Source organism: Apus apus, chromosome 5 (genome assembly GCF_020740795.1).
Source record: "Apus apus isolate bApuApu2 chromosome 5, bApuApu2.pri.cur, whole genome shotgun sequence".
NCBI classification, from domain to species: Eukaryota; Metazoa; Chordata; class Aves; order Apodiformes; family Apodidae; genus Apus; species Apus apus.
Genome location: NC_067286.1, coordinates 59,831,311 through 59,846,617, shown reverse-complemented (window position 1 = coordinate 59,846,617; position 15,307 = coordinate 59,831,311). Strand labels below are relative to the sequence as shown.

Genomic DNA, 15,307 nt, shown 5'->3' with positions numbered 1-15,307 from the left:
TACATCAGTGGAGTGTGTGATGCTATATCAGCCTAACCTGCTCATTAGGCTGTGCTGAACCTTTGGATTTCAATCAGTTTGTAGCAATTGGAACTTTCTGATTTTCACTCTTCATGCTTGTAGCAGTTCAGGGGGACAGTTATCCTGGGAGCTACAGGGAGCAAGTCACACACTCTCTTTTCAGTTCTGTAAAATCAGCACTTGTTTGCAGAATCTGCACATCAAAAGGAGATGAAACCAGGAAAATAAAAATCTGTGTTTGATCTTTAACAATATCGTCTTGTTATTTGTAACACTAGGTTAGTGTTCAGACTGTAAGTTTAAATCTGGGAATTTTGCTGGGTGCTGTCTTGAATGCTCTTGGTTCTTTCCCCATCGCTGGGGTTGCTGTTTCTCTGGCAGTGAGGCAGATCTTCCATGCAGGAAGAATTTTGCTTTACATCAAAGTAGTCACAAGATGGAGCTCAAGAAGTCTGTGTGACTTTGTTCAGTCTAATAAACTGAATAAAAGTCCTTGTGGTTTATACTCATACCTGGAGAGCTGTGAACAGAGGGCACTGGAGGTTGATTTGATCTTTGTATACTTCAAGAAACTCTAGAAATGAATATTAATACTGGTAGAATTCCTGAAAATGCAGACCCCTCACTGCTGGTGTGGGAATGAGCAGCCTTCCATTGAGTTTACAGCAGTGGAGGAAGCCAGCAGCCCAGCTGTGGGAAAGAAGAATATTTTGAAGCTTGAGTCCTGTTGAACTAAGCCTTGAATAGGAGTCTTAAAATCAGGTAGAAACCTAAAAAATTCAGATGAAATCTGCACAGGTTCTAGATCTCACCGGCACTTTGCATATTGCAGAAATTATTCAGTCCTTGCTCTGATGTTAGATAGTAGGCTTGGATTTCCACATGCGTTGTCTTATTTTTCTGGGCACTGAGGATGGAGAGAGGTGGGCTTGCCTCTGGGATTTGCCAGGCAGTGGGTTTACAACTTAAAATTCCCAGGTCGGGGATCAGTGTTGACATCTTGGCACAGCTCTGCAAAGTGCTGAGGTTGAGCAGTAGCTCACACGTAGCAGCTGTGCAGGGTGGTGGTACCAATGTGTTTTCTGTCCCAGTGGCCACACAATGCATCTGAACAGGTCCTAAATGCCCGGGCTGGTAGGTTGACTGCTTGTGTACACATCTGAAGCAAAAGTCCAATTTCTATGCAGACTGATACTTACTTTCTTCCACAGAAACTGGTTTCAAGATCTACGTTGAGACATCAGGGGAAAGGCAGCCTGAAAGATGGCAACAATGTTAATGAGAGTTCAGCAAGCAAACTTGGGATCAAAGACTTAACCTTCCTTCGAGTATTGGGAAAGGGCAGTTTTGGAAAGGTGAGAGTTATTTGTGGCTCTTTTGGGGAAAACAACATTCTTTATTTAAGAAGTTTAAAAATAGATTAAGTTATTTCATAGTGTGGCACCCAGGCTGTGCAATGCAGTGTGCTTTGTGTGACAGAATTGGTTACAGAGGGCAGGAAGAAAAGGGAAGAGAAAGCTGACAGCAAAGTGAAGAATTGTAATCACAAAAAAGAAAAAGGTTAGCAACCAAGGGAACAGCTGCATGCCAGGGCCCATACCAGGAATTGCAAGTGTGTGCATTAGCACTCGTTGGGCAGCATTTCTTGGAGCATGTAAAGACTTTTCCTTTAAAGGAAACAAGGCAGTGGTTTCAAATGCCATGAGATGTGGGTTTCATTCCTCTCTGTAGCCTTAAAGCCAATGTGAAATGGTGCATTTGGATTTCATAACTGAGAAGGGAAGGGGGTTGGATGGCTCTGATCAGGGGGCTTGCCCTGGCACAGGGGATGAGCCTTCACCAGCCAGCCCCGTGCCAGATGTTGGAGCAATATGTGTGGGTATTTCTATCCAGTGAAGCCTGCTGCAGACAGGAGTGTTTATGTCATCAGTGGACACTAATGCCCATGCTAACCAGCTGACTCACCTGCATCTGCAAGCCTGGTCATGAGATAACTGACCTTTTTGGTGTGAGAAGGCTCTGTGTTGGGCTCAGCCCTTGCAATTCACTCTCCTGTTTGGTTTAGGTGATGCTTGCCAAGATGAAAGAGAGCGGGCAGCTCTATGCAGTGAAGGTGTTGAAGAAGGATGTCATTCTCCAGGATGACGATGTTGAATGCACTATGACTGAGAAACGCATTCTCTCCTTAGCCAGGAACCATCCATTCCTCACCAAGCTTTACTGTTGCTTCCAAACTCCTGTAAGTATAGCCCAGGTAGTGGACAGCCTTCCTTCTGACACTGGCTCTGGTCACGACAGAGGCACTCTGCTGTGTATTTGGTCCCTGGCCTGTTATAAATGTCTGCCTTAGACCCAGGAGACATCTCTCTACTAAGGGTGAGCAGAGCACTCTGCCATATTCTACCTCTAGCATCTGCTGGGGATTTGGCAAACAAAGTCCTGGCTTGTTCTAAGCTCCCTAACAAAATGATAATTACAGAGAGGCCTTTCTTTGTGTCTTCCCTAGAAACATTTCTGTGCCATTGAATGTTTCCAAATCCATATGCATAAACATCTACAGACCTGCAGTGTCCTCCTGTTGCTGTGGAACCTCAGCCTCTGCTGTCTTGCTACCTGAATTTTAACAGGACTGTATTTGCATTTGAATTCTCTGCAAACTCAGTGAATTGCACTTGGTAGCCTCCTGTCTTTACCAGCCTCTGGGTAGTGCTGAGAGCTGAACCAAAGATCCTTCTGGGATTACTGGAAAGGATCTTATTGACATGGGTGGACACTGAATCAGGTCCAAATACAGCTGGTATTTCTGCTTGTGTAGGTAAGACAAATGATAGCATTGCTGTCACTTGTGGCACCTATACCTCAAAGGAGAGCTTGTTGCTGGTGTGGGTGGTGGAGGGAGGAGTGGCTATGGTGGAGGGAGGCAGTGACCACAGCCACGTCCTAGCAAGGTAAGTTTGGGAGTCCCTGAGCTAAGCTGTTATTAGGACCAAAGCATTTTCTGCAGTGTAGCTCTTCTCGACTTCCTGGGTTCCTTTTCAGTTGCTTTTTGTCCATTGTTAAATGGTAATAGAGCTTATTTTCCTCTTAGAAGAGGCAGAAGAAATTTGCCCTTTTAATTGTGGCTTCACTCCTCCTACGTAAACCCAAGATGCTGGTGGGGTGTAAAAAAGCAGTCAAATGCATCCTGCCACCCACCCATTTCTCTTCTCACTGGGGTGATGCAACAGGCAGCTATGGAGCTTAAGAATTGTGCTCGTTTAGGGTGGAGCCCTTGGGTAGACTCATGTAGGAGAAATTAGGTGGTCTGATGGTGGTTTGGTTTTTTTGATACATAGCCTACATGGCTCACAGAGGAGCTGTGCTGTAAAGCAGAAACAAACCTTAAAGCTCACTGTTGTCACTAGTAACCAAGGAAACTCCTATTTTATCTCATAATATGAAGACACAGGGCCAGTTTTAATTACTTCCCTGAAGTTCTCAAGTAAAAAAAATCAGGACAGTCCAGTGCTGATGTGTGCTGTTTGAGGTCAGATGCAGAATAGCAGTGGTTCTTGCCACTCGTTGCTATGCTCTTTGCTCTGGCTTTCCTTACAGAATTACAGTGTAGATGTGAACATAGCAAGTGTGCTCCTGGGCTGTGTAGAGTATTTCCCATGAACTCAGGGAGGATGTAAGGTCATTGTGCCAGTACCATCCATCATGTTAAAAAAATGAATGCAATCTGCTGTGGGTGCAGACAAGGTCTTCTGGGTTGGTGAAGTAATTGCTGAGTCTTTTGCAAAGGGGATAAAAAAGAGAAGAGCTCGGCCTGTTTAGACTAGCAAATTGAAAGCAAAAAGAGGATCTGATTGTTGTCTGCAGATGTTGGACACCAAGGAGGGAAACAAAGCTGTCCAAATGCTGGCTAAGATTAAATGAGTCTAGACTAGCCATGGGTACAGTTAGACTGGAAATGAAAAGGAAGTTGCTAAACAGTAGAGCAGCCTGGAACGGGAATTTCTGGAGCAGCTTCTTATCAGAGAGTGGAAGGAAGGACCCCTAAAGCCCTTGCTGCCCTGAATGAAGAGCTGGTCAGTCTCTGAAGGATGCCAAGGGAGCGGTGTTTCTCATAGTAGGACACTACTATTTGTAGTCTTTCACAGGTTCCTCTTTTACTTGAATCCCCCTCTGCTCATTATGATTATCTGTATTGACAGCTGTATTGACAGCAACTTCCCTCTACTAACAAACAAAACCAAAAAGAGAAGCATTTACAAAAGTAGATTTCAGACTTACGTGGTTCACTGCATATTTTGTCCATGTTCTGCACTCAGTGACACTCACCTCGATCCAGAATAACCAGATGTAAATTGCTTATAAAAGCATAATTAAATCCCTTTGCTACGACAGAGAAATTATTGCAACATCAGGGTATTAGTTGGACAGAGACCTTCCAGGAGAGCTTAACCAGGCTAATACAGTACTTAAGGTTTCTGCTTGTTCTTTAGGTGGTATTGGAATAGCCCCTCTATTAACACAAATTTGGCAGAAAAGAATACATACATACATATATATATATATATTAAAGTAAAATGGTAACTACTTATTTAAAATGCCAGCCTGCAGCCATGTTTAAAAATACCAAAGCACTTTCTTGTGTTTGGAGTTGGGAGGAGGGTTACACAAACCAGTACCTAGTTTCATTTGCTGTCACATGGAAACCACGTCTTGTGTATCACAGTTACAGCCCAAACTCTGAAAATGTGGTATTAACAGTTTGTGTTATAAAAAAAACAAAGCATCACTCCAGTCTGTCATGGAGATCCTGGATAAATAATGATCTGCTGGGCCTGCCTTTAGGAATTTTTCAATAACTAGTCATTTTGAGGTCTCATATAATTTGTGAAAGCTAAGTCAGAGCCTGATCCCATGAAATGAATTAAGAAAGGCTGGGAGTAACTGGCAGGGTAGTAGCCAAGCTGGAAGATACCTGGGGCTTATGGCAGGTGCCAAGTTCAGTAGGAGCCAGCAGTGCAGTCTCATTGTTAAATCAGTCTCAAATTAGGCCTGCTTCAGCAGCTCAGGGGAAGTCATTATGTCCTCTGCTTGGCACTGCTGAGGCTACACCTAGAATAAGGGTGTTCAGTGATGAACCCCCCTCTGCCCCCCAGATTCAAGAGGAAATTGTGGAAACTGGAAAGGAAGGACCTTGGAAGTGCCTGAAACGCTGCAGCAGTCTGAGGACAGAGCACTGAAAGGGTTTGAGGGTTTGGCTTGGATCTGGAGCCATTTGAAATCAGACTCTTGTATAATATTCCAATCAAACCAGCAAACTCTTCTCCTGACTTGTGCAGCCTAGGGCTGACTTTGACAGCCTGGGGCATGTCTGTGCAGCACAGGGCCGTGTCATGTAGTGCTAGTAATCTGGCACTAGCTGAGCTGGCACAACTACCAGACACAGCAGTGCATTGCCTGAGTCCATCTTCATTGCTGCTACTGTTGCTCACTTGTTTTAGAGCCAGCTGAGGTTTTTCTGTGCTTACATTAGCTGCTGAGGGGGTTTTCAGGAAGGTTTTCTCTTCTCCTGCTCTGCCTCTGTGCAGTCCTTATTTAGCCCTGGCTGCAGTGTGATACCCACTAGCAAGGGCTGCTTTATTGGCCCGGGGTGGCCTGAGGCTGCCAGGCCTCCAAACAGCTTCCCTGCCCTGTCACAGAGAAATATTGCAGCCACTAGATGGTAGGAGCTGCAAGGGTTGTCTTTGCCTGGTAGGGGTCACAGTTTTCAGAGCCTAAAGAGGAAATATTAGCAGCACAGCAGGCTGACAGAGGCTGGACATGGCCTGGTGTGTGCCCAGCACTGGACTGGGCTATTTTGGACTTGTACCTCTGGATTCCTTTCCTGTGAAAGGTAAGGAAGGAGTCCTGCTGCTCCCTTGCAGGTGAGGGAGTTTAAATCCTGCTCAAGCTGCATTTGTGTGAGGTCTTTCTTGCTCACCGCATCTCTTTTTTAATTTTTGTTTTTTTTTATAAAAGCCTTGCTTTGGGAACTTTTCACGCCATCTAAGCAACTTACTTTTGCTTTTTGCTAGAGCCTTAGAATCATTCTTTAGTGTCAGAGAGGATAGTTCTCCCACTGCAGTAATCTGTAAGTTGCTGTCAGGTGGTGGGACTGACCTGTGGATAATCATGGATCCCGTGTTAGGGGTCACAAGCACCAAAAAAATGCTCATTTCTATTTACCTGACATTGGTGTCATCCAACACCTCAACAATATTGTCCTAGAATAGGTGAAAGAGGCTGCATGTATAAATAGCTAAATCAGTAATTTAATCCTGGGGAATGTGGATCCTGGAATGTTTTAATTAAAATGAGTTTGCAATAAGAAGGTTCTGTTGTTTTTGGGGCTGAGGAACCATCCTTCCTGCACAGGTGGTTTACTTTGAAATCCTTTGGTCTCTGCTCATATGCATGAGAATGAAAAGGGCTGGGGGGAGATCAGCTTCCCATGCAAATAGTGCCAAATAGCTTCTAGGTTTTATGTTTATTGCCCTTCTCCCTTTTCTCATGACCACAGGGTGCTTCCAGGGGACTTGTCCCCCAGGCCATGCCATTTCCAGCACTGTCCCTGCTAGCCTGATCGTTATATGGATTTGCTTTCCATGTGCCTCTGCTGACAGTTGCTGAGGCACAGGGCCTGCCCGTGGTGTTCCAAAAATAGTGAGACATGAGCACTTGGCAGAGGGATGTGATTTTCTGTAACAAGCTTCCTTCCAAGATAATAGCTAGCAGGGGTGCTGTTCAGCTGGGTGGGGACTGGCCCACCAGGGTAGCTCATCATTGAACTGGTCCCATTTTATGAGGGCAACTTCCTGTCTGGCACCCAGCTTTCTGCCCCCCTCTATAAGCTGTGGGCAGATGTCATGGTCTCCACATGAAAAGGAAAGGTTTCTCCACATCTCTGCTTGTTCCTGGGCAGCTCAAACAGTTATTCCAGGGTCAGCATGGGCATCATGTCATGGATCACCCTGGTGGGTAGGGAGATGAGCCTGTATTTTACCTCCTAGAAGTGTTAGAGCTAACCTGGAGCCTTTGATGGGAGCATAAATCTCAAGTGAGGACCCACCAGTCGCCAGCAAAAGTGGTGGGGCTGAGCAATGGCATCTGGCTGGCTGTTCACCCACCTCTTGGTCCCTGGTTGCCACAGGAGAGGTCTAGGTGCCTGTCAATGTCCTTGGAGTCCCTCAGTTATGTTCCCTCAAGGGGAGATGCTTGGTCATGCATCCTCCTAGGGATGTCCAGCACCAGTCTGCTTGGTCACCAGCTGCTCCACGTTCATCAAGTGGGTAGAGCATAGGGCAGCCCCAGGGCAGAGCCCAGCATGGTGAAGGTGAGGAAGGCTGCAAAGGCAGCAGAAGCTTTCCTGGAGCTCTGGTTAGAGGAACAAGCATCCTGACACAGACCTTGGAGTGTGCTGGTGGGTGGTAAGGAAAAGGTGAGGCCTCTTTGATGTTCTCTTTGAAAGGTGCTGAGAGGGAGCCCTTTGGGAGAAGTGAGGACAGCTTTGATCATCTCCCAGGCCCCAAACCCCCAGTTTTCTCTCTCTGGCATGTCAGGGAGGCACCACTTGATATGTGCATACACCCAACCACCAAGTGCACTTCTTGGATGCTTTTCTGAAGGCACTGGGACTCTTTCCCCTGTTCTTGGGCATTGAGGTTGTTGCTAGGACCAAGCCACTATGTTGGAAGGTGAGCACATGCTTTAGTTTTATTGTTGCCTGTCAAATTCAAGTAAAGATGGTGATGGGGACATCCAGTTTCTAGGCCTGGTGTTTTCTAAAAAGCTCGTTAGAGTCCAGCATGCCTTCTGGCCATAAACACAGCGACCCCCTGGGAGCTTGCTGCAGAATCCTCCTGACGTCAAGTGTGAAGGAGCTTGAGATGGGGCCCCAGGGTGGTGAGTTAGGTTTTTGGAGGGGCTGTTGGACAGGGGAGGTACAGGGGAATTTCCTCTGTCCACCTTCACGCTCCAGTGGGGCTTTGCAGGCACACGTGCCGTGGTGCCCTCATGTTAGCTTTGCGACCGAGGGAGAGATGGTTGGTTTCTGCCTTTCTCTGACTTCTTTCCTGTCTAGGAATAGAGGCAGGCTGGTCAAAACTGTGTCTTTCTGTGGTTTTACAGCATTCATATCCACCATAAACCCCTGACATCTTTGCTGGCACAGTGGCCCAAGTTGCTGGTAAACCAGATGTGTGAGGCCTCCAAAGCCTGGTCTGAAGGGCTTGGCTTGCTGTGACCTGCAGAGTAGCCTTGCAGTTGTCTCTTTGGTTGCAGGAGCATATGGGGTGAGGGATTTTTTTGTAGGCAGAATGGTTTTGCTTGCTGAAGATGAAACAAGATCAGACTGACATTTCTTATTTTATCTGTGAACTTTGCTGGGTGTCCAGCCACACTTAGGCTGCATGTTGAGGTGATGTGAGCTGAAGTGAAAATATGAACTGAAGGGTTAGCTGCCATCATCGTGTTGTAGCCCCTGAGTGTCACTTTGCCACCCCTGGTTGTTGAAGGACTTTGGATGCTCACGTTGTTACGAGGCTGAGAAAATGCCTGTCTCCATCTGCAGTGGCTGGTGAGAGAGATTGTAACTGTTAGAACTGTCAAGCTTAGTGCAAGGGCAGCTGAAGGAGATGCTGTTGTCTGTGGTTAGCTACAGTATGTGAAACTAATGTTTTTATTTGGACTTGAGAAAGTTGTGGCATAAAAAGGGGTAGAAGTGGAATCCAGTGACAAGAAGCAGGTGCCAGTCAGTATTGAGGAAGAGGGGGGAAGGTAATCAAAGCTCAGAGAAGAGCTAAGTAGCTGAGGTGAGATGCAGCGAGGTTTTAGGTTTCAGTCTCTTTGATCCATGTTGCTTTCCAGGTGATGTTTAAGGTGAGAGAACAGATCTACAAAGGCCTTGTAGCAGGCCAAGAGGCCTTTGGGTATTTTGGCCCTGTTAATTTTTCTGAAGACCTTTAGCCAAGCTTGTAGAAGACTCCAGCCTTCCCCTGCACAGTCTGAGGCCAGCAGGTATTGCAGAGTTCAGTATTTTTAAAAACAGGCCAGAACTGTTGATCACTCTGGACTGGAGACAGCAATTCCAGTAGCTTTTTTCTGAAGCTGAGGGCTGTAAAGAGAGTGGGATCTTTACAGGGCTACCCTCTTCTGAGACACCATGACCAGCAGCCAGCTGAGGGGTGCAGGTGTCCTGTGAATCTTTGATTAATGGGTGATGTCAGTAGTTTGATACGGTCTAGTTCCTTATCTCTCCATTTATTCCCTTCTAAGTTCAGCCAGCCCTTTGTTTTTTATCTTTCATGTGGAAAGAGTGTTTATGTAACTTTCAATGCCTTTTTAAAAGGTCCGAAGGGGGAGAGATTTAATTTTATTTCTTCTTTCAATTTGTTTTGCATTTTTTGGATGTTTTATTTTAATGGTGGCCAAGCTGGATGTTAATTTTCTTTTAATTGTGTTTACACAGATGTTTTTTGTACATTAATTGATGGATTGATGTAGTAGTACCTGTGATACTTTTTTTTTTTTTTCCTAATTGGGATTTTTGTTTTATTTCTAATGAAACAGATACAAATGAAAAAGAGGGATAAAATCCACCCTTTGGTGTGTATGTTGAGTAAACCTTTCTGGTCAGAAGATGAGCTAATCATGTCACCCTGCTGTGAATTAGACTTGTCTTGAGGGGAGGTGATGAGGAGGAAGGATGTGTGTATGGTTCACTTGCATATCCCAAAGGATGCATTGTTCCAGAGAAATGTCTGAATTTGTGTGTTACAAAAACTGTCCAGCCCATAAACTTGAAATTTCAACCACAGCAGCAGAAACTTGGAGGGTGTAGTTAGATTTGTTATTTTTTTTAATTTATTTTTTTTCTGGGGCAGGTGGGAACCCACAACTCCCATCAGCCCTGGGTTGTGGTTGTCATTGTTCAGCTCTTCTGGAATGAGCTGAGCATTAATGCTGGGCTGTGCACACATGCCTGGGAAGCAGCCTTTGCCCCAAGGGACCCCCCCAGAGTTGATTTATGCAAATGGTAAAAGCACATTTGTTGTTCTTTAGGCCATGCTTCTGTGCCTCGCTGCCATGGAGTGGGAAAGCCTGTGTTGTGCCCACTGTCAGCAGCCTAAGACAGGAGAGCATGGTTGTAAGTGATAACTGGTGGTAACTGTCCCTGTTCCCATACTTGTGACGTTGACACTGGTGACGTTTTGTTAAAGGAGCTAAAAATGAACCTGGTGTGGGGAAGTGATCTGTGCTTCTCAGAAACACACTCCCCAGCTGCCTGGCCTGGAGGGAGATGTTGCATGTGCCTTACCCCCCTTCTGAGTTTGCTGAATTTTCGCTGCGCCTCCTTCTGGCTAAAAAACCACCCCAAAACCAGTGGGAGAAAGAAACCTTCCCTTTCTCCTCCTTTCAGGCTCAGCACCACACGCAGTCGCCTCCCCCGCCTCGACAGCCCCAGGGCTGCGTGTGCCATCTGCGGCACGCTCCCTGGCCGAGGCAGAAGTGGTTCCTGAGGCTGGCATCTGCTTCTGCAGTCAGTGAAGCAGAGAGGTAGAACAGCTAACAGAGCACCAAAAATCAGCTGGCAGATGGCTGTAAAAGCTGCCACTTTGCCTGGGAGTCTTGGGCTGTGGTGGCAGGTGTCACGGCAGTCCTTGCTGTGGCCGTGTTTAAGGAGCGTCACTAACACTTGTGTGTGATTCCAGCTGAGCAAGCACGCTGCAGAGGTGTTTCTTCTCCTCTGCCTCATGTAGTTATTTTGACTTGAAATCAAAGGACCAAATCTTCACCTGGCATAACTTAATGTCTTGCTCCATCACGTGAGCGTGGCATTGACACTGGAAATTTGGGGCTGAGCTCATGAGATCTGCTTCAGGTCTTGTGCGCACACTGGTGTGCAAAGGTTGTCTCAGCAGTTCCCTTGTGGTGAACCCACTCTTTTGATCCCCACGATCCTCTCTGGTTTTGAAACACTGCTGGGAAAAGCCTCCCTGAGCAGCCTGCCCTCCCTTAAACCCCTTAGCTGGGAGCAGCAGGCAGCTCAGGAGGGTGCAGAGCTGCCTTGTCCCAGGGCTGGTTATGGAGGGGAAGCATTTCAGCACAGGGCAGTGTCTGAGCATGGTTCATGGCTGCCTTACTCCTCTGAAGATAAATATTGAGAAACAAACCTGTTTATTATTCCTCCCCCGGGTCCTGTGACTTGACCCAGATGCAGATGGCCCCTCGCAGTGCTGGGGGAGTTGGATGTTTGGCTTTCCAAAGCCTGGTACTGAGACCACAGGGCTTGTTTGCACACTCCCAGCAAGCCCTGAGGCAGATTGCTTTGTATGGGGGTTATGGACCACGAAGGGAGAACAGGAACATTGGGAGTGCAGAGGGAGCCTGCCAGCTCTTGTAATTGTCTTGTAATGATTTGCTTGCAAGCTTCCCAAGCTCTGCTGCTCTTTTTGGAAACAATAAACTTTAGCTAGGAAGCAGTGACACAAGATGTCTCTATATGGAGATAATTTTGAAATCCTGCCTTCTGCTCTGCAAAGCATAAACTGCCAAAACACTGAAAAATGTCTGTTTTCTTGGGGAAACCCTTTGGCTTCAGGGGACTCAGATTGAGGCCAAAGCTGATTTTCTAAGGAGTTGTGTGCATGATTTATTTCCAAAAAGATTAAATGCCAACTTAGCAAAATTCCTGAGCTAGGCCAATGTTTTTTGGAGGGGAGGAAATTGGACCATTGCTCTAAAGAGCATTTAAGTGGGTCTACATATCCTCCAGATGCTGCCTTATGAGGCAGCTCTCAGCCAAAGAGAAGGCTTGGGTGAAATTACTGCTGGGATGTGTTCTTGGTGGGGCAGCCCAGCCCCTGGACCTGCAGTGAGAGCTTGTCCAAGCCTGTTCCTGGTGGCTCTGGAGGCTGGAGAGGTCCTGTTGGGTGTTTTCCAGTGGATCTAGTGAACTCCACTGACGACTATCATGAGAGAGGTCCCCTCAAGCTTTCACACTTCCCTTGGTACAACAGCTTTTGGGAGACAGGTTTGCTATTATCTTCTTCTGGGTCTGCATGTGGGAGGTGCTTGTATTTCCCCATCTCCCTCCATACTCCTGAACTGAGGCAGTGATGTTGCCCTGTCCCATTTGCTTAGCATGAAAACCTGTGACTGGAGATGAGGCTCTCACCTTAGTTGTCTTCAGAGGTCTTAGGTCTTGTGCAGGTTGTACATGGATATTAGCTATGATTCCTAACTAGGGGCTGGAAGTTAGTAATCACACTGGTCTTTTTGGCCATGGGGAAGGAATAGGTGCTTTTTAAAATAGAATCTGGATTTCCCCCTTATCACCCCCAGTGATGATGAAGAGGGAAGGTATGAAGGTTCAAAGGAGCTTTCTAGTTTTGCTGGTGATGACAAAGGGCTAAAATGATGTTTGAGTTGGATTTCAGTGGGTGCTTGTGTTTGCAAGGGGCAGTAACCAATATGTAGATTGTCCCACCCAGTGGCATTTGCAATCAGGGACTCTCTAAGCCCCACCAACACCCTGCTAAGACAACAAGATGTAATTGCTACCAAACACCGTCCTTAGGACACAGTTTGTGCTTCCACCAGCCCCTGCTAATAGGCAAAGAAATAGGGGTGGCAAACTGAAATTTAAACAAATAAATACAACCCCCCAACAAAACAACAAACAGTTCTCTGGCACTGAAATTGGTGGGGCTAATCCTGAGATGTAGGCCAGCCTGGAAAGGAGCCCACCTGATCCCAAGGATTTTGTTTCCTGCAAATGTTTCTTTAATTTCCAGTTAACAATAGCTCTGTGGCTTTATTCATCTCGATCCCAGTCCAGAAGTGGTGCAACGTGGTTTCCTCATGTGGCTGCTGCTGCTGCAGAGGCTTTAACGTCACCATTTCCTGTTGACTCAAACACTCTTTTCTTACTTTTGCCAACATCAAACAGAGATAGCAGATCAGGGAAGACATCTGAGCAATGCTAAACAGAAAAACACGAACGTGGGGATTTCAGCATTAAGCCCTGTCAAATAACACTCCAGCTTTCAACTCCTCATAATTCCTGCTGGTAGGCCCCAGGAAAGGAGGAACGTAACTCTGGAGTCAGGTCAGATTTGCAAGTATCTGAACCATCTGCTGTTTTAAGGGGGATCTTTTCCTGGCCCATTTTAAAGCTATTTATTTACTCTTACTCTTGCCTTATTTCGTAAAATACTACTATTCAACTGGAAGAGGGGAGATTTAGATTAGATGTTAGGTGGAAATTCTTCACTATGAGGGTGGTGAGACCCTGGCCCAGGTTTCCCAGGGGAGCTGTGGCTGCCCCATCCCTGGCAGGGTTGAAGGGCAGGTTGGATGGGGCTTGGAGCAACCTGGTCTGGTGGGAGGTGTCCCTGCCCGTGCAGAGAGTTTGGATCTAGATGATCTTTAAGGTCCCTTCCAACCCAAACCATTCCATGGTTCTCAGTGATTCCTGGGAGTGGTTGGTCTTTGCAGTTTAGCAAGCTGGTGGACCTCAATTAAGAGTAAAAATGGAAGACCTTCTTCGGCTCTTGGATCCTGGTCCCCAAAGGGTGGTCAGTAGTGCTGATTTTTCTAAAACTTGTTGCCAAGTACATAGCAGGCCAATGCACAAATGCTGTATTATGAACAAGTTGTAATACCCATCCTGCTCTTTCTTTTCAGCAACCTAATGGGATTTCTAAGTGTTAGAAAAACTGAACAGACAATTAGCTGGTCCTTTATTTATTTATTTATTGTTTTTAAAAAGGTACTTTGAGATTTTGTTAGGCCTAAATGGGAGAGCTTCAGTGATTAAATAATCCATATTTATGCTTGACCTGCGAAATGAGACCATGGGTGGAGGTGAGGCCTTAGCTGTAACACTTGAGAGCACCATGTAACACATGCAATGATACTTGGCTCACGTTTGCAGTTAGTCTGAAGCAAGAGCTGTTTGTAACAAGAAGATTCTAACTCCCTGTCAGCAGTGAGGCGAGTTTTAAAACCAGCTGCTTCTGTGCTCCTGAACATTAGAGAAAGAAATAGTAGCATCTTTCTTTAACCATCATAGTACAGATGAGTACATCTCGGTGGGCTGTGGAGTTTTGCCAGCAATGGAGAAGCAGGACATATGTATTTTAAGACAGGCAGAGTAAACTTTGTTTCCCTGAAGCTCACCTTTAGGGAAAGAGTAGAAAATATATGTATGTTCACCTACCTGTATGCATGTTTATACAAGTGTGTGTATCACTTATATAAATACATATGCATCCCTTGTCAGGTTGCTGGTAAGTTAAATTATTTCCTGTTGGAAATCTGGCAAGAGGGATCCTTTTTTAAGTACAGGCTTGAAGAGATGCCTGGACAAGCTGGGCTAGATAAGCATGTGGCATGTGGAGAGATCAGTGAAGAAGGAGATGGGAAAGAAGAAAAAGGAGATGTAAAAGCTGGCCTGACTGGCATGGCAGAGGCAGTATCTGTGCTGCAGCTGGAGGAAGGGTTGCTGAACAGGTAGGCGCAGCATAGCCAGACCCAGTTTAACCAACTGCAGCAAAGATGTGGCATGAGAGATCTGATGTGGGCTAAAGAGCCAAGGTTGGTGGTGAGTTTGCATGGTTTGTGCTGCTCTGGTTTAGACTGCAGCCATAGACAAGCCAGCTTGAGTGTCTTCCAGCAGCTCAATAATAAAGGCAGCGTGAAACAATGAAGTACTGTTGTTTATGTGGACTGGAGATAGCACTTAACACGTAGACTTGGTGACTCATGGAGTAGTATTGTGAGGTTTCTGGGAACAAATCTATCTTAGCTTCTGGAAGGAACCCAGAAAGAGTTGTTGAGCAGAGCCCAGGATGGTGATGAGAAGCAAGTTGTCCTCGTCTGTCAGGAGCCGTGTGCTTTCCTGCTTGTGTCCAGAGAGGAATGAAAGGATTTCCAGTTGCTTTTATTCTGCTGTGTGCATCTCAAGTTGTTAATACCAGTAGTCATTTCAAGCTGATTTGCTGCCAGAAAGTGGAGCAGAACACTGTTTGTCCTTTTAAACTTAGAGAAGGTTTAAAACTAGCTTATAGATGATTAACATGAGACCTGGGAAGAGGCTTTTGGGGAAAGAAGGGCAAACTGTACTATGAAAAGGCTGACTGGTCTCATGTGAATTGTATGGCTCTTTCCCAGTCTGCTTTTTCCAGATATTCTGGGTAAAACTGAAACAGTCAATACTGAATGTCCTGAAACAATTACTGGGGGAACTTTT

The 15,307-nt window shown here is 46.0% G+C and overlaps 1 protein-coding gene across 1 annotated transcript in view; it reads left to right on the top strand.

The window, feature by feature from the left end:
- PRKCH (protein kinase C eta) overlaps positions 1-15,307 on the top strand; it is a 118,162-nt gene that overhangs the window by 56,869 nt on the left and 45,986 nt on the right. The window contains exons 8-9 of the mRNA XM_051621887.1: positions 1,233-1,376; positions 2,087-2,260. Coding sequence (XP_051477847.1) covers positions 1,233-1,376; positions 2,087-2,260 — 318 coding nt within the window. The remainder of the gene's footprint in view (positions 1-1,232; positions 1,377-2,086; positions 2,261-15,307) is intronic.